Source organism: Mauremys reevesii, linkage group 16, assembly GCF_016161935.1.
Source record: "Mauremys reevesii isolate NIE-2019 linkage group 16, ASM1616193v1, whole genome shotgun sequence".
Taxonomy (NCBI): domain Eukaryota; kingdom Metazoa; phylum Chordata; order Testudines; family Geoemydidae; genus Mauremys; species Mauremys reevesii.
The window spans coordinates 40,031,280-40,056,535 of NC_052638.1; the positions used below are offsets into that span (position 1 = coordinate 40,031,280).

General features: G+C 59.1%; 1 protein-coding gene across 2 annotated transcripts in view; it reads right to left on the minus strand.

Annotated features, from left to right (window-relative positions):
* The window catches only part of PIEZO1 (piezo type mechanosensitive ion channel component 1), a 97,548-nt gene that overhangs the window by 49,937 nt on the left and 22,355 nt on the right, over positions 1-25,256 (minus strand). For both annotated transcript variants that reach the window (XM_039502737.1, XM_039502738.1), the window contains exons 2-4: positions 12,403-12,498; positions 3,711-3,833; positions 428-470 (exon numbers count right to left, since the gene is read on the minus strand). In XM_039502737.1, coding sequence (XP_039358671.1) covers positions 428-470; positions 3,711-3,833; positions 12,403-12,498 — 262 coding nt within the window. The remainder of the gene's footprint in view (positions 1-427; positions 471-3,710; positions 3,834-12,402; positions 12,499-25,256) is intronic.

Here is a 25,256-nt window from a genome sequence, read left to right on the forward strand (position 1 = left end):
CCCTGCCACGTGCTCCTGCTGGCCACCCCACAGCTGCCTTGGGCGAGCGAGTCCCTCCGCCAGGCTGGGCTGTAAGCTGGGCCGCGGAGACAGCTCTAACCGGAGCCCACACTGGCTCTGCCTGCGCCCTCTGCCAGCGCTGCAGCAAATGCCGAGAGTCACTGCAGCAGCACGCTGGAGCACACAGGTGCTTCCGAGGAAGGCGTAAGGCCCGATCGTGGGGACCTGCCTTCCGAGCCTCCCCCCGGCCATCAGTTCATGGGCTGCAGCATGACACCCGATGGCCCCCGTGACCACCCAGCCAACGCCCAATCACAGCAGTGGCTTGGCTCCCTATGTGGGGCCCGCCCCAGAGGAGCGTGCGTGGGGCCGCGTCCGAGAAATCCACCACCGCCCAAGCGCCACGACGCAGAGATCTGCCCCTTACCTGGTGACCCCAATGTGACGGGCGAGCGTTTCCCACGTGCTGCCTGCGGGGAAGCAACAAAGAGGGAGTTAGCCTGGGAAACCCACTGGGAACGGACACAGATGCCAACATGTCGCTGAGTCCAGCAGCAGCAGCAGCTGGACAGCGTCTGAGCAGGGGAGCGGATGAGACAAGGCGCAGGCCCAGCAGAGCCTGATACACAGCAGGTGGTCCCTGCTTGACCCTCGCTAGCCAAATGGCTCAGAACTAGAATGTTTCACCTTACATAACAGTGTGGCTAGTGCAGGCCTGGATCACCAGACCCAAGTGTGCAAAACAGCACGCAGGAATCTGTGCAAAGTTACTGCGGGGGCACGTGGGAGGGACCAGGCGGATGGCTATTTCTGCCCCCTGGTGTTTGCACACCCAATTACGGTCAGAGCCAATGCTATACACTCCGCTTTGCCCATAGAAACGCCAGGCTCAGCCCTCGAGATCTCACATTTATACAGCATCTTCCAAAGAGCTGAGAGCTCTATACAGACTGGCCATGGGATCGCTTTGCCCACCGCTGAAATGCGACCACCTCCGAGGTGGAACGGGGCAGCCGTCTAACAGCTTCACAGTATCCGTTCAGGAGAGGATAAGAAGAATCTTCAATCTGGCTGAAACCGCAGGGGAATTTATGAAGCAAAGTGCAATTAGCAAGGATGGAATTGGAGCCGGACACCGGGGTTCCCAGCCCTGCCCTGGGGGGACTGCCGGAACCCCAAGTGGGTCAGGACTCTAGGGTTGCCCTCTCATTCTTAGCCCTGCAGCTGGAGCGGATCCCCCATAAGGCACATAGGGTCCCGGCCACACTTGACCCATGAAGGATTAACGGGGACCTTTGAATTCTGCCTCACGCATTCACAACGTGCCCCCGTCATGCAGGGAATCTGTATCCCTATTGCCGTGCAGTGCACTGCTGAGTGCATCCTTCCTTCCAGAGCGCCCTGGCTGGGAGCAGAGCCCGGCCGGCTGCGACCCCTGACTATGGGGCCATGATATGTCTGACGATACTGGGGGGGCACAGATGGATCCCCTTGAATAGCAAAGAGCCCCCCACAATCCTGGCCCCAGCCTGCTGCTGGCTCCAGCAATGTGCACAGCACATGGGGATGTGGTACTGCTCGGGGGGACGCCGCCAGCAAAGCCCCTCTCCCTATCAGGCCAGGAAGCGTGAGACAGGCCGGGTGCCAAGAACTGGAGCAAGCGCCAGCAGGCCCAGCGGGGCTGCCGAGAGCTCAGACGCCACCCGCTCTGCAGCGGCTTAGCGAGCTCGTCTAACGGGTGAGCGGGTATGGGGAGCTGCTCCATGGCAGGGGCCGAGGGGAGATCCCCTGGCCTCCACAGCGTCTCCTACCCGCAGCCCTGTGCGGCACAGCCCGGCGCGTACGTGCCATCTGTCCCAGCGCCCCTCTGACTGGCCGGCCATCTAACGGACCAGCAGCAACAGTGACCTCTCCAGCGCATCTCAGCGAACTCCTCCCTGGCCCAGCAGGACCTCTAAGAGTGCCCCCAAGGGGCTGGCACACCGGGGGCTTTCTCCTAAAAACACCCGCCAGCTGAAGGGCCAGGGATGTGGCGGACGTGAAAGCCTTCGTTCTGACGTCACATTCCCAAGGCTTGACCGGTGTCTCCCGCTTGCTGTCTCTTTCACGAAAGGTCAGATGGCTGTTTGATGGGGCATCTGCGCCAGGGCGGAGCAGGCTGAGGTCTCTGTCCACTGACTCCTCCCCTTGTTTGACACGGTTTGATGGAGGACACCGTGGGTTATGTTAACCTTTGGCCCGTACTATCCATCTAAACGAATACAACAGGGTGAGCCGGGAGCACAGGAGCCATCTGCTAGCTGGGCCAGACCAAAACGGGGCACCAGACAGTCCCAGCTCAGCTGACCCAAGCCCCCCACCCCAACTTGGGGCTGGAACAGAACAGGCCAGGGGGCAGGTACATCTCCTTCACCTTGACAGTTCAGGGAGCCAAGCAATCGGATTGGCCAGGCACTGTCCGGTGATGCCCAGCGGACACCTATATTCCGGGTGGATTGCAAAGGAGACACGCAGAGACGAGGCCCAGGAGAAGGTGGTTTCTGGGGACAGATGTGGCTGCACACCCTCCACTCCCATTGCTCCCTCTGCCCTTCCTCTGCCCCTGCTGCTCTGGGGAGGGGGATCTGCAGGGTCTGGGGAAGGAGGGCCCAGAGGGAGCACCTCGCTGGGAAAGGAGGACGTTTGGGAGCAGGGGGACATTTCTTCCACTGGCTTGCTGGGGAGTGGTTCATTGGTGTGTACTGTACACTGGCCAGGCTGTTCTAGGGGGACGGGGAGAGGCTGCGGAGCAGGCGGCGGAAGCCAAGCCTGGCTTTCCATAAGGGAAACAATTTCCTACTGCCTCCAATTCCGCTCGGAGGAGAGGAAAGGCACTTGCCAGACCCCCCTGCCCGCAAAGACCAAACAGACTCCGTGTCCAAAGGCCAAGAGAAAATCCAGTGCGGACAGACCTGCAGGGGCTGGAGGGCAGAGGCACACGCCTGCCCCGCTCCCCTCTCGTCGAGCCTGCGCCCAGCCGGGGATGCTGTTCGCCAAGTGCATGCAAGTAACCTCTGAAAGCAAAGTGCCAGCACTTCGGGAAAGCTCGCGCTGGGCAGCAGGACGGAGCCCAGGGGCATTTTGCAAGGCAGGTAGAGAAGAGCAGGGGGCTTGGGATAAAAATGGGGCAAAATGGAATCAATCCAGGAGCTACCACTGAGATGCAACAACTATTTACATTTGCCCCCAGAATGGGGAGGAAAGGGGAGGGTGGGGGAGGGAGATGGGTCTTGAAAGTCATAGAGGGAATCCCCTGCCGATTCCTGACCCCGACTGGGGAAGAGTCACCCTGCCCACCAAATGCTCCCTTGGTCAGTCCATGCTGAGCGGATGCTCGTGCAATGCAGCTGGGATCTCGAAAGCTCAGATATCAACACCTGCCTGGGATATTTCACACGTAACTACAGTGAGGTGCCCAAGGTGGGGCAGGTAATAGCTCGTTTTGGCCCAACCGCTGCTGGTGAAAGAGACACGCGTTCGAGCTCTTCTTCAGGTCTGGGAAAGGTGCTGAGCGCGTCCCAGCCAAACCCCAGACTGGTTCCCGGACCAGTCTAGCAGCGATGGGAGAAATGGGCCCAGTAATGGGGCTGGGACTGAATACGACGGACTGGGGCCCGGAGAGGAGCTTACTGCTCTGTGCTGCAGAGCCACATGGGGGGCTCGGTACTCACAGTTCTGTCCCAGCAGCTGGCTCAGATCCGGCACAGTGTACAGGCATATCTGGAAGGCCAAGTGGGCAGTGAGGAAGAGGATGCTGGTTCCCAGGAGAGCTTGGAGGAGACGGCCTGTGTGCCCTAGAAGACAAAAATAACCCCCCCTCTTTATTAAATCCTCCTCCTTGCTCCCCTCCCAGCCAATGCTTTTTACGCTGCGGCCAGCATCTTTGTCTTACAGAGGGGGCGAGAGAGAAGCTGGGTGACTTGCCCAAGGCTGTGCACCAAGACAGTGGCAGAGTTGGGATGAGACCGCCAGTCCCCCCTGCTCCAACCACTACACCCCACAATGTGGGTGATGTTTCCAGTGCCAGAGCGTGACTGCATCTCCCACAAACGCTCCACCAGCTGCGTACAGGGGACCTGACCCACTGCTGTGCAAATGCAGGCCTGCCCCCGGCTCAGCGCTGGAGGGTCTCAGCGCACGCCACGCTCCAGCTGTGTTTGCACTGCGCCGGAGGTGGCTAAGTTATTTCCGCCTTCCAGCAGCGTGCTCGGACGCCAGCATCCTGGCACTGCTCCCCAGCATCACAGGTTGGGAGCAAAGCACACCAAGCTTCTGTACCAAGAGCCCCTAGATTGGGGTCTCTCAACCCCCACCCACATGGCACTCCTCAAACTGACCACCAGGGGGCACAGCCCGAGCACACTCCCCACCCTGTCCCCTGCACGCTGGGTCCCTGTGTCTGTCCACACACCCAAGGGGTTGGGAGAAGCAGCCTCTGAACACTTCTGGCTGAGCCTCCAAACCTCCCAAGGTTGGTTGACCCAGGAATGTGGTACCCTGCATGCTATGGGGAGGGCTTGTGACTTCCCGTAGGGACCAGCCTAGGGTAAATTCCAAGGAAACCAACAGGCGGAAGAGCGTCCACCCCAGCCCTGCAAAGGTGCTGGCTGCCTCGAGTCATCGACAATGGATTCCTTCAAGGCAACTCTAGCAAAGTCACACTCAGCCCAGAATCAGGAAGGCCCCCGGGCGCCCATTTAAACACAGACCCGCTGAAGGAGAAGGTGGGACACAAAAGGTCCCTTCTGGGAGGGATTCCCACGGGAGCACAGATTCAACTAAGCCTTCTCCTCACCAGCAGGACGGGGAACGCAACTGGCGCAGTCTGCCGGGCCGCGGGAAGACGTGTGTGGGGCTGTCAGAGCCAGCCAGCCCCTCTGCCTTGGCGCAGGGTAGCCCAGACCACGTCAAGAGCGGCACCAGCGCCCAGGCCTCCCCCCGGAGTTGGGGGTTAGATGCTGGCACCTTTGGCGGGCAGAGATCATGCCCTCGTGTGCCCGTTACCCCCAGCGCAGTCTGCCTGGTGCACACGGATACTGCACCCCAGGCCACCGAATCAGGTCTCTGAATGGCTCCTGCAGGGCTGTGCTCTGCCCCGGGGAGGGGGACCACAGCTCCTCCAGGGACTCAGAACAATGGGGGGGGGGGTTAAAGTGAGTCACTGGCACTAGCAGAGGAACCCCCAGCGAGGTTTCATAGACTGGCCCCGGCTGGGCTTTCCAGAGACTCGGACACAAAGAAAAAGGGCTTTTGGTGTAAAAGGATGAGCTTGGGCTGACCAGGCCTTCTGCCCATGGAGGCCCCAACCAGGGGGAAGGGCTGGAACGACCTGGGCCTGCCAGGGCTCCGGAAGGCTCTCGGGTGACCTCTAGCCTGCGCGCGGGAACCTTTACGGTTCACAAGCTTAGAAAGAGCTGGGGGGTACCTGCCGGCACGAGAGAAAGCAGAGCGCAGAGGCCGGCTGCTAGGCAGACGGGCTTGCTGGGGGCAGCACAGGGCATGGCAGGAGCCAGGCAGCCTAATCCCTGGTCAGGAGGGAACCCATAGACAAGGGATGGCCAGAGGCCTGAGACCTAACTGAGCAATCCTGGAGCTGTGAGGGTCTCAACTCTACCCCCCATCACTGCAAGTGGCTGAATCCACACGAGAGGGGAACGGGATCCCCTGCCATGGGAAACCAAGAGGGGAATGAACCCCGGATCTCGGGGGGGGGGGGTGTCATGCAGATCCCCGCTTCCTTCCCAGGCTCCTACATTAACTGATGGGACACCATGTGACAGGCCGAGTCTCTCTCTGTCTCACACACACACAGGCAGCTGACAGTTCCCACACCCACTTCATCGGCCCAGGAAGGACCTTATTACTGTGTACACTCTTTCACAGCCTTTGTCCACCAGCAAAGCTCCGCCTAGGGAAGGATCGGTCCGGTTTGCACACAGCCAGCCCTGTCCAGCTGCAATGCTGGAGGAGTCAGACACATTCTCACAAAGCAAACAGCTCAGAGAAACAGCTCCTGCCCCACACACCGCTCGCGAGCACCAGCCCTCGGGCAGGCTGGGATGGGGGACCCCCCACACACCCCTGTGCAGGGCATGGCAGCCCAGCCAGCCAGGGCAATGGGGGCTGTGCAAAGCGATCAGCTTACGTCTGAGATGAAACTGGACCTGCCTTTGGTTCTGCTCCAGCTTAGAGACGGGCCCGGGCCCAAGCCAAACCCCGAGGCCCCGTGAGCTTTGGGCATTCAACAGCCAGAGCGAGATTGTGTAATTCTCAAGTCAGATCCTTAGCCAGTGGCTCACAGCCACACCACTTCATACAGAGCACCCAGCCGTGAGGGCTCGATCCTGCACGAGGCTGAGCGCTCCGGCCCAGTGCAGCGAAGCTTAGACACGTGCTTGATGTCAGCGTGGTGTGGTGCCCTCCTGGGCCGGGGCAGGAGGCGCTGCACATAGCAGGACCCAGCCTGCAGAGAGGATGGCTTGAGGGAGAACCCCTCCCCCCCGCAGGAACCTCGGGCTCCCCTGGGGGAACTCAGTCAGACGCTTGTGCTAGGGACCAGCCCTTCAGAGGGTCTCTCCTGTGTGTGTGGGGGGCTGTCTTGTCTTCTCCCAACCATGCTGCAACTGAGCCTTCACTTGAAGAGGGGACCTGCAAATACTTCAGACCAGCAGCATGAGCCAGTGCCCGAACAGCCTAGATAGAACGGGGCGCAGGGGGGACATTCTCCCATTCCTGCCAGCCGCCGCCTTCTCTTCTGCATGCCAGCTGTGGAGCACATCCCAGCTCCAGTCGGAGCACAGAGCCAGCACTCCGGGGGTGGGAGAGGGGGCTGAGAGGGGCTGTCTCTCTCTCTCTCTCTCTCTCTGTGTCCGTCCAATTCTAAAATGCATGTGGGATTGCATTCTATATCTGTGCATGGTGACCACAGGGATGTGCACAAACCAGGCCAGCGGAGGTGCCTGTGCAGGGAGATTTCCCAATTTGCACACACCATTGTGGTCCCACACCGATAAATGAGACACCCAATCACTAAAATAAAGCAAAAATCCAGCAGTCCATGCCCAGGCTGTACGCTGGGGGCTGTGTGAGGGGCAGGGGGAGAGGCTGGAGATTAGATGCTGGGCTGAGTCCCCAGTGCTGGGCTTTTCCTCTCTGCTCTCAGCACAAAGGGACATTTGGAAGTGAATGAGGAACATTGCCTCGCTGATGCTGTCCCATGTGGGGCAGCCCCATTGATTCCATCCAGAGCAGGAAGTTTTAGGTACAAATCCCCTCCCTCCCTGCTTTGACACAAGGATCTCAATGGACATTCATGAGTTCAACTTCTCAGGCATGCTGGGAAGGGCTGTCACCCCCCGGTACAGATGGGGAAACTGAGGCACGGGGTCAGCCATGGGGTGTGGGTTAGAGCCAGGACACAAAGGAGGAGACAACCTTCCAACTGCAGGCGTCCTATCCGGGACAGCCGCTGGCGAAGGGGACGGGCAGTGGGATATGGAGCCTTACACCTCTGCAGAGCGAGTGCCAATCCTGCCAGGGCGGCAGTCACCACCCAGTGCCTGGGGTCCCATGGGAAACAAACTGGTGGGTCCCTGGGGGGGGGGGCAAATCCTTGGGGTGAAACCACCCCAACTGCCCCCCTGATTGGCAGTCTCAGGGACCTCCCCTCTTGCTTAAAGGAAACCCCTGGGCCCAGCTGGCCCTGACAAAGGGGAGCTGTCCAAGGACCCCTGCCTGGGGCCTGCAGAAATGAAACCCAGCTGGGCTCCCCCAGCCTGCCAGGGACGGCTCCTCTCCCCATCCCCGTTCACCGCAGGCTGCGGCCCTGGCTCAAGCCAGCCTGGAATTTTCCAATCGCAAGCTACAAGGTGAGCCAATAACTTCACCCCCCCCCCCGATAATAATCCTAGTCAAATCTTCCACCAGATGCTGCTAAGCCCCCTGCGCTCACCCACGCCTCATCAATCCAAGGGTGCCAAACGGGGGGGGAGAGGGGGGAAGAGAGCGCCTCACATTTTCCTCTCCCAGCTGGAAAGAGAGAGATCCTGGGAGGGGAGGGAGAACTGGCCCGTCCAAAGTCTCACTCAGTGACGATAATCCTTTACTGTAAGTCTGTTCTGCGGCTCGCTGGAGAGAGCCGAGTTCAGATGGCACAAAAGCCCATGAAATATTCAAGGGCAGAAGCTTTTAGTGGTGGCACACAAGGGAGGCCAATTCGGATTATGGATCTTTTAATTGTTGCAGGGGATGGGCGGGCCTGGGGCCTGATCCAGAAGGGCTCTGGCAGCAGGGCAGCCCCGGTGCCAACTGCACGAGCACTCGGAGGAGGGGCGCCCCGCTCGCCACACCCCAAAGCCCTGCCTGCTGCATCGCTCCAAAGCCATGGCACTGCCAACCTCTCCCCCTGCGGGAGGCACTGCCTGCCCACCTGTGGTGGGTCTTCCTGCACCGGAGACCCCCAGCAGCTCCCACCAGCCCAGCCATGGCCGGCACCTCTGATCTATGTTGCTCCTGCAGAAGTGCTGGGCAGCCCCTCCCCGCACGCCCCTCTGCTCCAGCAGCGAGTACAGCGAGGTGGGGGGCTGGCTCACAGCATCCCCCTCCCTGCTGGATGGACGCAGCTCGGCTCTGAGGTTTCTGGTTAATAAGCCTGGTGTTTGGAACCGGCCATTTCATAGCAAGAGGCCTATTCATAGCAAGGCCGGGCTATAATTAACAGCGGCACTACCGCCCGGGAACCACTAGGAGACTAGAGTCCCCAAGCTGCCCGGCCTGGGGGAAACCACAGAGGAAGGAGAGAAGGTGCCCACTTTAGAACAGTTCACGCCCCCCTTGCTCTAAAAATAACCCCCCCGGACCGAGAAACCCAGGACTCTCAGCCTACGAGCTACCCACCCTGCTCAGCCAGCAGCTGGGGTCCCACCCCCACGTGGCCATGGTGCTCCAGCCCCCGCCCTAGGGCACACCACACTCCCGGCGCTCCATCCCCCAGGGCTCATGGAGTCTGGGTCTCGACTGCCCCTCCTCTCCTCTGCATGTCAAACATCTGAGTCCAGTCTTCCTCAGCACCCCTCCCGGAGAGCAGACAAAGCTCCCACACCCACCCAGAGCCGCTGGCCAAGAGGCTAACTGGTCTTTGGCAGATCCTGGTGCCAATGCTGCACCGTGGCACAGGACAAGGGGGCTGTTCGCACAGGCAGACCTGGAGAGCCGTTTGGCTGGGGTCGCGGCTCCGAGCGGGACTCCGGGAGGGGTGCAGGACAGTGAGGGCAGGCCAGGGCTGACACTAGAGAAAGAAGGATCCGTAATTCCCTGGTGGTGCAGGCCAGTGCGGGCACGAGTGCAGACGGGGTTCAGGCCTCTTCTCTAATCCTGCTCCTGGCAGGCAGAGAACAAGGCGCTGGGTGCAGACGTGTCGGTGCTGGGGCCGGTTAAGCCCCGAGTGCTGCATGAGCGAGTCGCCCCTCTCCAGCAATTCGCCAGCTCGAAGAGCCAGGACTCCTCACGGACACATTGACGCCCCCCGTTCTCCGGGGCAGCAGCCAGGGGTCCCGGAGATTAGAGATGGCACAAAGTGCCGTGGTGGGTCACCTCGGCTGTCCCTGGGGCTAAGGCAGGGCTCTTCCTGGCAGGCAGCCTGCAGTGATTTAACCCTCTATAAGCGATGCTTCCCTTGGGCACTACTCCACAGTCCTGTCCCGGAGAGCCAGGCTCTCTGTTCCTTTGATGCCATAGCATCCCATTGCTCCCAGCTAGATTCCAATTCCTCTCCCCGGGATCCTTGCCGGACCCTCCGAAGGACACGTACGAATGGACTTTTTACCCTGGACTCCCCAGTTGAGCCTCTGTCCTTTCAGCATTCTTGTGGCTCTTCTCTGAGCTGGCTCCAGTTTACTGACATTTCTCTGGCACGGTGGGTGCCGGAGCTGGACGCCACATGCCAGGTGCGCTCTCAGCAGCCACATGGAGAGGGATTATTGCCTGGCAACTCTGGGATACCCCATCTACGCAGTGCTAAAACGGCAGCGGATTCTCACGATCCCCTGGCTCTGCAAACCCCGAGCCAGCTGGCTGCCCGCCACCGCCCCCGAAAGCTGATCTAGCCACGGCTGCTGTGCAGCCATCTCCCCTGAAACGCCAATCAGGAGCTGTTCGAGCTAGCCAGCAGCGACACACGGGGCCAGCGTGGGGAGCAGAGCCCTCAGGCCGCGAGCGCTCGCGGCACCTTAAAGGAGGGATCCTGGCTGAGTCATCACATGCCGTCTGCTGCCTTCTCCAGCCTCCACCCAGGAGTCGGCCCGCGGCATATGAGCCAGGGGGCTCAGGGCCTGCACTACAGCGAGAGGGGAAACAGGAAGGGTTTTGGGGTCCCAGTTGTATTTAGGGGGGTGGACGATGCTGGTGCACCGGCAATCGCCCGGCACTCACACGCAGACCCGCCTCGGGGCTCTGAGGAAGGGGCAGAACGGCCAGCACAATCATCCCCAACGGGGCTTGGGATCTTTTACTTCCACTGGAACACAAGTTGTCCTTCAATGGGTCTCTCCTCTGGCATCACAACACCCTCCCCGGTCTGCACGGCAGCACCGCCGAGAGGCTCACGGCCTAGTGTGGGACTGGACCCCACAACCGTGTGGCTCAGAGGTGAGACTGCAGCCCGCTGAGCCGCAGTGGCAGCTACCCTCAAGCATGGCGAGGATCAGCAATCAAAGCAACCACTCCTCCAGAAAGGGGGTGGGGACATCACACGGCAGGGCCTGGGCACCGAACCAGAGCACAGGATTATCTCGGAGCTCCACGGACTCAGCCACGCTGTCTCCATTTCCTTTCCCTGTCACTGCCGATTCACACGCGTCTGTGCCCCAGGTCTCCTTTAGAACCAGCCCCTGGGCCAGTGAGGACCCAGTCCCCCTGCACGCCAAGTGCAAGCATCCACCCCGGGAGCAGCACATAAAGTAATGAATGGGAGGGGGAGCGGCACCTTCTTGTCCTTGTGTTATGGGATGGGGAGAGCAGGGGACCTGAAGACATTAAAAGATGAAAAATTCAAAACCAACAGAGATAAATACTTCTTCACCCCATGCAAAGCTAGACTGTGGAACTCACTGCCACAGGAAGTCACTGAGGCCAAGAGTTTAGCATGATTCAAAAAGGGATAGACATTCCTGTGGAGAACCAGAATATCCATTATACAAAGGATGAAAATTCTGGCAGGGATATTAAGCCTCCTGCTTCAGGGCTTAAGCCAATCGCTAACTATTAGAGACCAGACTGAGACATAACGTGGGGGCAGATTCTCCCGCACCTGCCTATGGCCGAGTTCTTCTACCTCCCTCTGCAGCCTCTGGGGCGTGCTGCTGTCAGAGAGAGGACTTTGGACCAGATGGACCTGGGGTCTGATCCAGTCAGGCCCCAGAAGACAAGCTAGCAACATGGGCTGTGTCCAGGAGACAGGGAGATTATCTCCCAGCCATGTCGGAGTTGCCTTGTGGCCTTCAGCCCACTCCCAGTTAGAGAGGCAGAATTAATACAGATGAATAAGGTCATAATGAATAGCGTATGTGTGTGCTACTGTCCTCTACTGCATGGAATCAGAACTGCTCAGCTGTGTGCCATAGTCTCAATATTGCTAGTGGCTAAGGGAGATTCTCCTTCAGCTCAAGGAGGCAGAGCCCTGAGCTTTGGATGCAGGAGTTCCTGTGTCCTCTGCCTGCTGTTGCCAGGAAGTTCTCAGTGGGTCTGGAGTGCAGCCCGGTGACAAGTGAGTAGTCCCAGGTGGGCTGACTTGTTATAATACACGGCACTGAGGATGTTTTTCATGGGTGCCTCTCACAGAGTATTAGAGAGAGGGGGAGTTTCCTTCTCACCCATTCTACAGCTGGGAAGGCTGAGGCACAGCACTGGGACGGGGCTGCAGAACCAGGACTGCTAATATTCAGTCTCTTGCTCTAACTGTTGACCAATGCTGCCTCCCCCAACTCCAGCCTGGCTTTCCAGGGGTGGAGAATACCACAGCAGCTGAGCAACGGGACTGTTCCTGCTAAAACCCAGGACGCTCCTCAGGGTGGGGCCTGCGCTCTGGCTGCCCTGGGCAGGAAGTATTTTACGGCTTGTATCCGGAACAGGAACTCGCTGCCCCAGAGTGCACTAGCTCCCGGAGCAATGCCCCTTGGAAGCACAGCAGTCTCCCCGTGACTGCAGCTGGCATCTCTGTCCCCCAGCCTCAGTCACCATCAGCCAGGACAGAGCGAGGCGAGCAGGCGTGGGGGTGGGGAGAGGGCAAGCCTTCAGGGCTCGCACGGCAAAGGGAAACCTGCCACGCCCGGAGCCTGCGGCAGAGCCCTGGCAGCCCCCGGCCCTTACCTTTGATGGTGTGTTCAGTGGGTCCCAGAAACCACGGCAGCAGCAGCAGGTAGAGCAGGTACACGAGCGAGAGGGCATTGAACCGGAACACACAAGCTGGGGAGAGGCAAAGGGAGGCGGGTTAGAGATCTGAGCCACCTGGGGCAGGACGCCCCATGGCCCCCGCTGCTGCCCTCTCACTGTGGGGAATCATCCCCCCCCGAGCAGAGCTCTTCGTTACTCGGCCCAGGAACCGAGGCCTCGTTGCAGCACAAGGCCTGCGCTGTCAGGCCAGCATGAACACAGATCACCTCCTCCTGGGGGACCCTTCCCAGCCCCCCATAGCTCAAGGCACCGACAAGCTGCCAGCCACCACTCCCCGCCCACACCCAAGGAAGAGGGGGCCCACAGGCAGACAGGCTCTGACCTCAACCCACCTCTGGCTGCTTGCCCACTCCATACAAGAGTATCAGCACTGCCCCCGAAAGGGGGAATTCACCGCCAAACGCTCCCTGGAAAGCGGGGGCGTTCCCGACACCCACCAGCATGGGGTTTCATGGCATGGGATTTACTAAACTTCGGGTCTGCAGATTCATAATATGGGAAGTTTTTGAAGGAAACTAGAAGCAGCCTGTCATAAAACCATCCAGCAAAGACCTGGGTAGGGAATGTGCGCCACTGCCCTCTACTGGACAGATTCAGAACTGTTCAGCTGTGTGTCATACTCCCTGTACTGGTTACAGAACTTCTCCTCTTAGCTGCAGCACTAAGGTCGGTGTGTCTGGAGCTGCAGAGGCAGAGTTCCAGCAGCACCATCACCCTGATGTGCAGCATGCAGGGGACTGAAGCTCCCAGGCAGCCACATGGCTAATTTGATATTCAGCAGTTACACGGCGTTTTACACATTTTAACGAAGGCTAAGTCTCCCAAGAGGAAGAGCAGCATCAGGGCTGGGAGTAGACCCCAGGAGCTCCTGGGTCCCAGCTCAGTGGTCTGGCCACTGGACCATGCCCAACCCCCAGTGCACCTGACACTGCCTTTCAAGGTGCAGGGGAAGAGGGAAGCAGCAGGGGCCTCACACAGCCAGGACACCCCTTCGGAGAGCTCCAGCGCTGCCCCAGCCAGGACACTCCTTCCAGCGCGGGGACGGAGGGTGGCTTTGTCCTTCTAAGTCCCTGCCCCCACCGGGTTTCCAAGTCTGGTTCTTCACACCATTTAGTTTGCTCCACAACACGAATCTCTGCGGGACCCCACCTCACACACACGCGGCCTATTCCCAGCCTTGCCATGATTTCCGTGCTCCCTGCTCATCCCCTGGGGGGACCCAGCCTCCAATCGGACCTGGCACGCTGGGAAACCCTCCTGTTCGCTCATGCGCCAAAAAGGGACACTCTGAAGCTGGATCATCATCAGCGGGGAGGGAGACGCTGCTTCCCGTGTAGGGCAAAACCCCTGGGTGGGAGAGTCCTGCAGGAGGGAGTCGGGATCACGCCCCTCGGGGGCGATGGAAGTTACCCTGACAGCCTCACCCTCCGGCCATTCACTGGAGAGGGTTTGAGCCCGTCCCGTGCTCAAGTTGGAGGAGAACCTTGTTGTGGATGCTACAGCCCCGGGCCAGACAGCCTGGAGCAGAGCTCGTGTTTTCTGTAGGATTCACCCTGTCTGCACCTCAATTCCAATGCCAGTTAATGCTGCCCGCAGACCTGCCTTTCCAGCTACAGCCAAGCCCGGCTGACAGGCCCATTCCTGCCCCTGGCTGAGTGTCACATTGGACGGTGCCGGCTCGAGCGGGTTTGGACAGAGCAGCGGCCGAGCCGCATCTGCAAGCGAAGGGGCCCACTCTCATTCCCCAGCTGGGCACATCTGCTCAGCCAATTCCAACCTCGCCCCCTGGGGCTGAGGATTGTGGGATACGTGTGGGCTCACGGCAGGGAAGAGGTCCAGAACCCCCCGCCGCCGCCCAGGTGTCCCCAGGATCATGAGCCATTCGCTACCCCCTTAGCATGAGGGAGCCCTCTCTGTGCCTGCCAGCCAGGGCTCAGCTCCCTGACCTGCCCGGCCCTCGCCTCTCAGCCCCGCTGTCCCTCATACAGGCTAGCGACAGTCACCCGCCGACTCCCAGCGTCCCCCTGCGGTGTCCAGCCCCGAGCCGCTGGACACTCCCAGAATCCCCAGGCCTGCCGGTCCCAAAGGCCTTAGCACACAGCTCCGCTTAGCATGCAGCATTGAGGCCTGTTTCTAGAGACAGCCGGTACAAATGCACTGAGAGCCATATGGGAACAAGCAGAACTGCTGGGAACAAAGCGTTACAGATCAAATACAATCGTACCACACCTACTAGAGCCCAGACCCAGCTAAGGAAGCTCCCTCTTGTCCACTAAGGCTCTGCTCCCCCCAAAGCCCTTCTCACAGTGTTCTTCCACCAGCGTGGCAGAGACCCTTCTTCCATGGCAACTCATGCCCCCCTGGACAAAGGATAATTGGGGGCTCATCTGCACCCCAGGCAAAGTGCCAAAAGTTCACAGCCCTGCCTCCTACGCAGGATCAGCCCTGCCAGGTTTGGGTTTTCCTGCAGTCCCCGCAATCCACTGATTAGCATGTTGCTCAGCCTGTGACTGGGCGTCCATTTGCACGTGAGCAGCCAGAGACAGAGAAGTGTCCGGTCTCCCTGCCTGCCAGGAGGATGGGGATCACCTGGTGACCTGCCTCGGCTCACAGACCTATTTCGAATATCCACATAACTCCTCACAGCTTATCCCTACACACACCTCGCAGGGATTACGGGGACCAGCATGACGCAGGCTCTCATTAGAGACCTTACATGGCATTCTTTGGATCCCAGACCCAGGGGACCCCCCCACGCCTGCTGCTCTACAAACTCGGCGACGAGAGCGTGAGGCTGTTGGAGTGGGACAGAGCTCAGAATGAGTCGCTCCCTGAGCAGGAGCTGGGGTGCGGCGGGGAAATCTGGAAAGAGAAGAGCCACTTCCTTTGCCCATAGCTCTGTAGCTGGGGGGGGGGGGGGAATTGCAGTGGCATCGGAGCCCCCTGTCCTGAAACAGGACATCACTGATAGCACCAGTGCTGCTGAACGCTGGCCCTCGCTCCGGATCTGGGGGACATCCCACCTGCCCAGAGCAGCGTCAGGGCCTGAGCCCCAGTCCAGCTTCCAGGCCACTAGACAAGAGTCAGCGCTTTTGTGATCCAGTTCCCAGGGTTTCGTATCTCCCCCAAAACGTAGCCCCTCCTGCCTCCCTGTCACTTCGCACCAGAAGCTTAACCTGTGCAAAGAGCTGGGGGGGGGAGGGTAGGAGGACTGCCAAAGGGAAACAGATTCCCGTTCCCGTCTGGCTTCCCACCCCTGGGCAGGCTGAGCCTCTGGGACCTGCTGCCCTCCTCCCATTGCTGGGGCTTTGGCTCTCACGAACCTTTGCAGAGACAGCAACTCCCCCTCCCCACCCCCGCTCACTTACACAGACCGTGCTGGGCCTCCCCACACTCTGTGCAATGCCAGGACCGGTCATGGCGGAGGGATTCTTGGGTGGCCAACAGGGTCCAGGCTGCACAGGGAGCAGGGACAATGCTCTGATGAGGCACATCCCATTTGACCACTAGATCCCCAGACCTTCCCTATTGGCTCCGCCCCACAGGGTGACCCCAGTGTGGAATCAGCCAGATGTTCTGGGAGGAGGCGCGCACCATACGGGGGCAGGATAAATCTCCATTCACATCCACCCAGCACCCCCTCGACATGGCAGGCAGCCACTGCCCTCTGGAAAGGGCTGCGACTTTCCTTCCAGTGATGCAGCCGCTTCAAATACACATTTAAAAAATACAAAAATCCTCTCAAGAAAGCGAGAGAACAAGCGTGCAAGCCAGAGCTCCATACTGGGGAGATTGTCCCCTGAGAAATTGTTCCAGGCCAGACTCCCTTCCCCCATGCCAGGCTCAGGCTGCCAGGATTTCCCCTTTTTACCAGAAAATGTGCAGTCTGATAATAGCTCCATGTGTCCAGGCAAAAAAACAAACAAAACAATCAATCTCGTCCAGTGCTGGAAAGGAAGGGGCGGAGGATAGGTGTAATTTGGTGCCAACCAAGACCTTTTTATGTGACTGTTTATTCAAAAACCTCCCCCTCCCATTTCTACAATGCATGTCACACACAAACCCACCCACCCCCCTTCAGATCAGGGCAGCGTTTGCTACAGAAACACCACAAAAAGCCCGCGGTGTCACTAAGGGTCCCACCATCTCCCCTCTCCAAGGAGCTCGCACTGCAGCCCGCCCTGGGAATGTGCCAGAACCAGCCTTCCCTGCAAAGCCGGACCTGACAGACACGCTTCACCCGGGAGCCAGGAACACACCTTCCCTTCTGCTTTGACACCCAGACAAGTCACAGGCAGCAGGGCTGGCCCAGACCTCCGGGGGGGATCTGGCCCACCCTACACCGTCTCTGCAAGACTCCCACCAGGGCCAGGCCACTGAGCTCATCCTGTGCCCAGGGCTGAATTACGTCAACTATAAGCACTCCAGAGCAGGGACAGTCTTTCTGTGCTGTTTATACAGCACCGAGCGCGGTGCTGCCCTGGCCTACAGCTGGGGGTGCTTCCACATTAGAGAATCATAGAAACATAGGGGTGGAAGAGGTCACCCGGCCCAACTCCCCCGTGCTGGGAGCCTAGCCCCCTGCCCCCACTGTGCCCCCCATCCCGTTCTCACCCATCAGGGTCAGAGGAGCGCCAAGGCCACCACCACAACTGGAGGAGCCCCAGCTGGCTCGACCGAGCCACCCCCGGCCCACCCACTGGAGAAGCCCCGAGCCCCATCACAGCCTGGCCCTGGGGCCACGGCGGGGAGGATTAGCCGGGGTTTGGGGAGGCTTGGCCTAGAAGACCATCCCCAACTAGGGTTGCCAACCCTCCAGGAATTAAAGATTAATCTTAATTAAAGATTATGTCATGTGATGAGACCTCCAGGAATACATCCAACCAAAACTGGCAACCCTATGCCAGACAAGTGTTTGTCCCACTTGTTGGGGATTCCACAACTTCCCCGGGAAGCCTATTCCAGTAGGCCACTACCCTCACGGTTCAAAACTTTTTCCTAATATCGAACCTAAATCCCCCTCGCTGCAGCTTACGCCCATCACTTCTTGTCCTACCTGCAGTGGATGCGGAGAACAGTTGATCACTGTCCTATTTATAACAGCCCTTAATATATCTGAAGGCTTCTCAGATCCCCTCTCAGCCTCCTTTTCTCTAGACTAAACATGCCGAGTTCTTCCAGCCTGTGCTCAGAGGCCAGGTTTTCCGATGGCTTTTCTTGCTCTCCTTTGGACTCTCTCCAGTTCATTCCCGTCTTTCCCAGAGCTGAACGTGGCGCTCCGGCGGAGGGCTCCCAGCGCTGAGTACAACAGAGCCATCACCTCCCGTGTCTCACGCGTCCGCTGCACCCGCTCACGGGGTGGAGGGCGTAGACCAGTGCTGAGCCCTGTATAAGCACCTTGATGGACCACCCCAAAGGCAAGACACTGGGAGACAGGCCATTGCGCGTGGGCTCCACGGCGGGGGAACACCCATCAGGCCTTCAGGCGGCGGGCGCTCTTTGCCCCAGACATTGGCACGGAGCTGGCACAGTTTGCAGAGTGGCCGCAGCGTCCACGACCAGGGAGCAGGATGGGTTCGGGTGATTATCAGTGTTTGTTTTGGCACATTCAGAGCACAAGCAGTTTAAACAATGGCTTCCCTCCGAGCTCCCCAGAGTGTGGGATGCTTTACGGCAGTGGCTCTCAAACCTTTGTACTGGTGACCCCTTTCACACAGCAAAGCCTCTGAGTGCGACCCCCGCCCCCCCTTATAAATTAAAAACACTTTTTATATATTTAACACCATTCTAAATGCTGGAGGCAAGAGGGGTTTGGGGTGGAGGCTGACAGCTCGCGACCCCCCATGTAATAACCTTGTGACCCCCCGAGGGGTCCCGACCCCCAGTTTGAGAACCGCTGCTTTACCGCCACTCAACCCGCTCTGAGAACAGCTGAGACACAAGCAGGGACGCAGAGGGTGGGACACCTTTGAGGCCACAGCGACACCAATCTGCTCTCAGTGGCCTGCTCCAGGGAAGCGCATCGTAAATCCCTTCCCCGCTCCTCAGAGCTCCTGCAGAGATTCATTCACACCAGAACAGGGTCTCCAAGCCCACCGAACTAGGGGAACATTCAGATCTGGGTCCAAGCTGGGTCACTCTAGCCTTGTCCTGCTCTTCCCCCTTCCATCAGGGCATCCCAAACATTCACCCTCGCCATGCACGGGTAGGAGGCTCAGGCCCATCCTCCCGCCAGTACACGAGGGCACAGAGAGGCTAAGCCACTTGCCCAAAGCCGTATGCAAGTCAGCAGCGGCGTCGCCTGACTCCCCATCCTGGGCTTTAACCACAAGGTCAGCTTTCCTCTTTGCTGGAGTTTATTTTTAGGCAAATTACAGCTTGTTTTAAGGAGTGAAACCATCTGACCGGTCTGGAGCTTGGAGGGATTTAGATCAAACGACGGGCACTGTGCTTCCAGCCAGCCTAGAGCTGGAAACCCCACGTCTGCAACAGCAAAAGTGCTGGAGATGCTGCAATCCATACCGGGGGTTACAAACACGGCAGCTCACGGGGATACACAGAGGAAGTCTGTCTACTTCAGGTGTAACTCACCAGGCTAGATGCTATCTGATCAGAAACCGGGTTGCTGGGCAACGCCACACACAAGCCACAATCAAACGCGGACACCCACAGGAGCAATAGGCTGCCGGGAGCCACTCGCCGGCACAGAATGAGACTAGCCGCAAAGCCGCAGGCGCCCCGGTTAGCGCCGCTGCTGTCAGCATTTATCTGTGCCCCAAGTTTCTAGCCCCCTTCCCCATTTTCCTACTGGAACAACAGGCCGGGCTGGGACGGTCGCCCCCAACGTGCAGCAGGCTGGGCCCCTCCCCCAACAATAAAAGTAAAGGGTTATTTGCGCAGCGTTGCCAGACCCGATAAGATCGGGAGCTGACGACGTGTTGTTTTGCTTAAAGCCCCAGTACCTGAGTCATGTGATTACAGGAGAATCTCTGCTTTTTAATTCACTTTCTAGTCTACATGGCTGCGGGGAAGAACCGGCCATGTGGCCCGAGAGGCCAGAAGGCAAATATAAAGGTCCAAATGTTGATTTTGGTTTTAAAATCTCATGATCTTCAAGCCGATCTCCTGAGCCAATGAAACCCGAGGGGACCAATAGGCCAGGTGTGTCCCGCTTACACAGAGCGCCAGGGCCTCTTTTCTCCAGGGGGGGGGACGGAGAAGGCCCCAGCTGTCAATGGCAATTTGGAAACAAGCGGAACAGGCCCCAAGCAGGGCAGGCCATCCCCAGCTGGGAAGCAGGGCTGCGTAAATATGCTCCATACGACGGTGCTGGCTGGTGCCGGGCAGCGTGCGCGGCGCACTCCGGCTCGGACAGGAAGGGGGCCCGGCCCTTCCTGTGTTTACCAGCAAGTTTCTGTGGGATCTCGCTCCCTGGGGATAGGAAGCCGCGCAGGCGCAGAAAGGCTGTGTAGCCGGACACCGCGGGAAGAAGCCTGACCCCAGCCGCTGCCCAGTCACGCTCCCACCAGGAGCTCAAATGCACCCAGGCAGAAAGCCCAGGACTGGGATGCCAAGGATATAAAATTACTGCATCGACCGAGGGCCTCTCCGTGCTGCCCAACACACACGCCCCAGAGTTAACACACAGTCCAGAGCCCATGGAACTGCTCATCCCTGCAGCCCAGCAAATCAATCTCCCTCGAGCGCCACCAATTGGCAGGTTGATGCTGCACCCAGAGTGCTTGGTGTGGGGCACAAGGTGGGGGTGCACCCACCGCCGCAGTGAATCAGAATGCAGAGAGCTGGGTGGCCCACTGGCTGCTCCCCTATTTTGGGAGCAAGGAGGTACCTGTGATACTGCCAGTCCCTGGTCCTGCTAAATGCATCTGGCCGAGGTGCTGATGGAGAGGGACACATGGCAAAAGGCAAAAGCCCTGTGGAGCATTTCAGAGATCAAAGCCAGGTCAGCTGCTTTCTCAGGGATCTTATTGGCGGCAAGAGGGCATCAATATTAGCTTGGCACTGGCTCAGCCTGGGGAGCAACAGAACAAGTGCCCCCTCATCCTGCAACACAGAACGGTGGGGGGACGGGGACAACCACCACCTCTTGCCCCTAGGCTCCATGGCCCACCCAGCCCTCCATCGCTGCTGAGGAGCCTGCCCCACCAGACCCCCTTCAGCAACCCCCACTGGCAGGAGACAAGGGCAGCATGGGGGACCAGAGCCCAGTTTGAAATAGAGCATGTGGGAAGGCAAAACAGCCCACGCTCTCCAGGGAAAGGAAAGCACCAGCAGGAGCCATCATCCACCTGGGGGACAGGTAAAGCCCAGCAACTTCTCCTGTGCACAGGAACCGCGAGCTGCACCATGAAGGCAAGGATCACCCCCCCGCCTCGCCTCCTCCTCCCCAGCGGCTCCATCCACAGCATTCAGGGCAACCCCCACCCCCAGAGACGTCACAGCTTACAAGAAAGGAGCAGCCTGCAGCAACCCTAAGATGCCAGTCACTGAGGATGGGGAGCAGAGGCAGTTGCTGGAAGTTCTGCCTTCTCCTTATTTTAGCACAGCAGAGGGGGGGAGAAGGAGGGTGTCTGCTGGATTCTGGTTCACACACACACACACACACACGGTGACACTCCAAGAGGCCCGGGAGAAAACAGGTCCAGCGTAGGGCTGCAGCGTCATTGCAGGGCATTAGGCCCTGCCCCCAAATGCACGACGCAATAGTACCTTCCACACAGCGACTGCTTAACGCCGGCAGGAAATCCCAGGTCTCCCAGTACAGGCCCCCACCCAGAAAGGCAGATCCTGCACTGCCCCAGGGAGACACTGCCCCAGTCCAAGCTCCCGCGAGGGAACCCCACCCATGCCAGCCAGGGTGAACATGGCCCGTTCCGGCAAGGGTCAGACTAAGCCCAGGGGAGAGACGGGCTGGAGCACACAGGGCTCAGGAGTGAGACGCCCCCTCAGCGTGCCACCCTCTTCCCAGCCTCCCTTCTTAGCACGCGGCGCGGGGACCTGCCCTTTAGCAATGGTGCTGCTCTGTCTCCGCGCAGCCACCGCCCCGAGTTTCGCTTCCCCGCTGCCCGCCCAGGAAACCAGCGCTAGAGAGGGTTTGATTGCGAGTGTCCCAGGGCAGCCGAGGCTGGAAAGCTGGAGCCAAAAGCTTGCAAGTCACATGGCCTCCAAAGGGGTCTGGCTCCCAGAGCGCAGTGCCCACCCTAGAGCGCAGGTCTGGCCTCCTCTGCGCGCACCCTGGCTGCTTCCCAGCTCGGCCAGGACGGGCAGGTGCTGCCCACTGTGGCCTGGAGGCGACAGGTGTGGGTGACGGGGCAAGCGCCGATCATGGGCATCCCGACACTGGCTGTGGCACATCCCCCGGTGCCGCCCCGGGAGGGGAGCAGGCCAGCCAGTGACCTCTGCCTGCAGTGACTTGCGCTCGCCGGCTTCACAAGTGCCAATGGTTGCTAACTACAAAATTTACAAACTGCATGATCTCATGGAGCAAATATGCCTCTTCCGGAGCCAGTAACAATGAGGCAGAGAGAGCCCTTTCCGGAGAGCGAGAGAGACCGCTGGGGCTGCTGCAGCTGACTCAGGAGGGAAGCCCTGTTTTCACCCCCTCTTCCCCAGGAGGCTCAGGACCGCTCCCAGCTTCCTTGTCAGGGACCTTGGTCCCTTGAGCCCAGGGGCATTAGAGCCGCTAAATTAAATCTCCAAGCAGTTAACCCCTTCAGCACCAAGATCTACCACCCCCCAGATCCAGCTGTGACTGCTCCTGAGGAAATTCTGTGCCAAAACATTAAAAATTCTGTGCACATTTTAAAATTCTGCAAATTTTATTTGTCAAATAAATGTGGAGGCTCCAGCCTGGCAGTGGGGAGCACTGGCTGCCCAGAGGTGGGAGATCATTGTGCAGCTCCCCCGCCAGGACACGGACTCAGCAGTGAGGCTGCACCCAACCGTGGCACAGCACAAGGACTGGGCCTGCCCCAGAATCACCCCAAGGTCCTGCCCGTCCATGACAGGTGCACCAGATGTGGGAAGGCAGGCTCAGCAATGCAGGAGCAGCTCTGTGTGGGGCAATCTGGGTGCGGGCGGCTCAGTGGGGGATCTGGGTGCAGGGGGATCTGGATGCACAGGGGCTTATTGGGGGGTCTGGGTGCAATGGACTCTGCAGGGGGGTCCAGGTGAAGGTGGTTGGGGCTCAGCGGGGGGAAAAAGTCATTTTTCTGTGGGGAAGCAAAGAAATATGTGGGAGACACAAATTCTGTGCATACGTAGAGGTGCAGAATTCCCCCAGCGGCACGAGACGAAGCAAGCAGCGGGGTCCTCTCCTCTCCCCATCAGAGCAGTCTCCACCGCTGCTGGACTGTCTCAGCCATTCAGCACAGCCCTGGCCGGTGCCCGGCTTCTCCCAGCTAAGGGCAAGTCGCCCATGCAGGCAGCCTCTGGCCACGGTTAACCTGAGGCAGCTCACCAGTCCTTGGGCACAGGGGAGGAAGGGGCTGGGAGCCAGGACACCTGGGTTCTATTCCCAGACCTCCCACTGATGAGTGAGGGGAACCCAGTCCTGCTCTAGCTGCTGAGCAGAGCGGGACGAGCAAAGCGGCTCTGGCCTGCACGGGCAGCGTGCACCAGACAGGAAAGGCCCTGCCCTTTAGGGTTAAGCTGTAGCTGCTCACCCGAGAGCAAGGGCACTTTAGGGGGGGTGGCATTCAGAGGAGTCGGGGTTATTCGGATGCATTAGAAAGCAATTTCAAACCCAAAGGAATTCCTTCACTTTAGTCAACTGCGGATGCCCTGCGCAGGCCAGAGGTACGAGAGCTTGGTGGGGCAGAAGCCCAAGCCGGCCACCCAGCCTTCCCTGGAGCGGCGCCGTGTTCAGACCACCAGGAATGGGGAGAGCCCGGCCCCTGCCCATGAGGCCAGGCAGAGAGGAAGCAGCAGCGACAGCAGAGCCCGCTGGCATGGATTGCGCTGGTGACATCCTGCAGGCCTCATGCAGCCAGTGTTTTGGGGCTAATGGAAGGAAGCCACAGGCTTATCTCAGTCTCAGCTCCCCCATCACATGCTCATGCCAGGAAGAGGAAAGCTTTGGTGCAGAGCACAGAGGCATTCAGGAAATCTGCTCAACCTCCCCGCCCCACCTCCAGGAAACGCGAGAGGATCAGAAAACCTCTTGGGGGAGCAGGGGAGAGAAATCCACGCTCAGCTTCTACCTCCCAGACCAGGCCTTGCCACTCAGCACAGACACAGTGGTGCTGCCCCAGACTGAGCGTTAGAAGCAGCAGCACAGGGATTTGGTGCCAGAGTTTTCACATGCCTGCAATGTAACACCCTCATGTGTAATCACCGGGGCTGGGCAGGGACAGGAGGGTTCTGCAGACATTGTCAAAAACGTATTTGAGAACCGGCTGAGCAAGTTATGGAGCTTGAAAGCCTCCTGTTCCTCAGAAAAGGCACTAAAGAAAAATAAGGCACCGCACGATTTCCTGTTTGCTGCCTCTCCCTGGCTCCAGATCCAGCCTGCTCCAGTTTACAAGGAGGAACACGGAGGTTTGCTTGATAAGTGCTGGGATCTGAGAGTCAAGCTCGGCTCTTTCTGCTCCTCTCCACAGCAGCGATACAGAGTGACGCCCGGGCAGCTGCAAGCTCTGAATTCCCCGTGGTCTCCAGCAGGGCTGCACAGGAGCCCCCAGAAGCAGGGTCTGGCCTGGCTCTCAGAGCCTCACTCACACTTCTGACTCTCGCATTCTCCAGAGGTCAGAACTCAGCTCTCCCAGCCCCCCGCAGAGCCGGCTCTCCAGGACCAACAAGAGTGAAAACCTGCCTGTCCCAGCCGAGCTGCGAGCGCACACACAGCAGCGAGAAGGGGCTATTTTTACACACTAACTTTGCCCACGGCTGCAGTTTAAGATGGACAGGGGCCAACACAAAACATATGGAGCAGCGGTTGGAGGAGAGCGGCGCCAGCGAGCTGGAGAAGGACACAGCCTGGGTTCTGCAGGCGCTGGCAGCTTCAGGGAGGAAGGAGCGGCTTGCCCCCCGAGATGCCCCATTGCAGCTGGTTTGGCAAAGGGCAGAGACGCTGCGCTGTGCATTGCTGCTAGCACAGGTGGCAGTGGAGTCTCAGGCCAATGGAGTGCACAGATCTGGATTGCTGCTCGCAAGGGAGAGTCCCCATTACCCAACCACTCCCCGGTCAGCTGTTCCAGTCCTTTGATTTATGCCTTTTCCTCACTGAGCAGCCGCTCTCCCACCATTCACAAGCCAGCTGTGGGGATGAAGAGGAAACCACTGAGCTGGTTAGACTGGTAACAGCCACTTTAACCCACTGGAGTTTAGAGTCATGTGTGATTAAGAGAGTGTTGGAAAATGAGAACAGGCTTTAAGCAAAAGCCAGAAGAATCACAGAACTCACTGCCTTCCCCTGCCCCCTCCTAGCCAGCTGGCCTACAAGCAGGTCAAAGATCCAGTGTCTGAAGCAAGGCAAACCTGCCACTTGCGAGTACTTAAGGGGCCGGCCCAGCCCAAGAGACATTGGATTGGCCAAGTTGGGGAGATCTTGACCCAGAATGAGGAAGATCCTCACTCCAACTAGGGATCTGGGACAAAAATCTGTCTGGGGAGTGGTCCTGCTCGGAGCAGAGGGTTGGACTAGATACCTCCTGAGGTCCCTTCCAACTCTGACATTCTGTGACTGAACTCACATCTTCATCTTCTATGAGTGACTGAACTAAAGCCTCCGGAATGGGCTGGTTACTAAT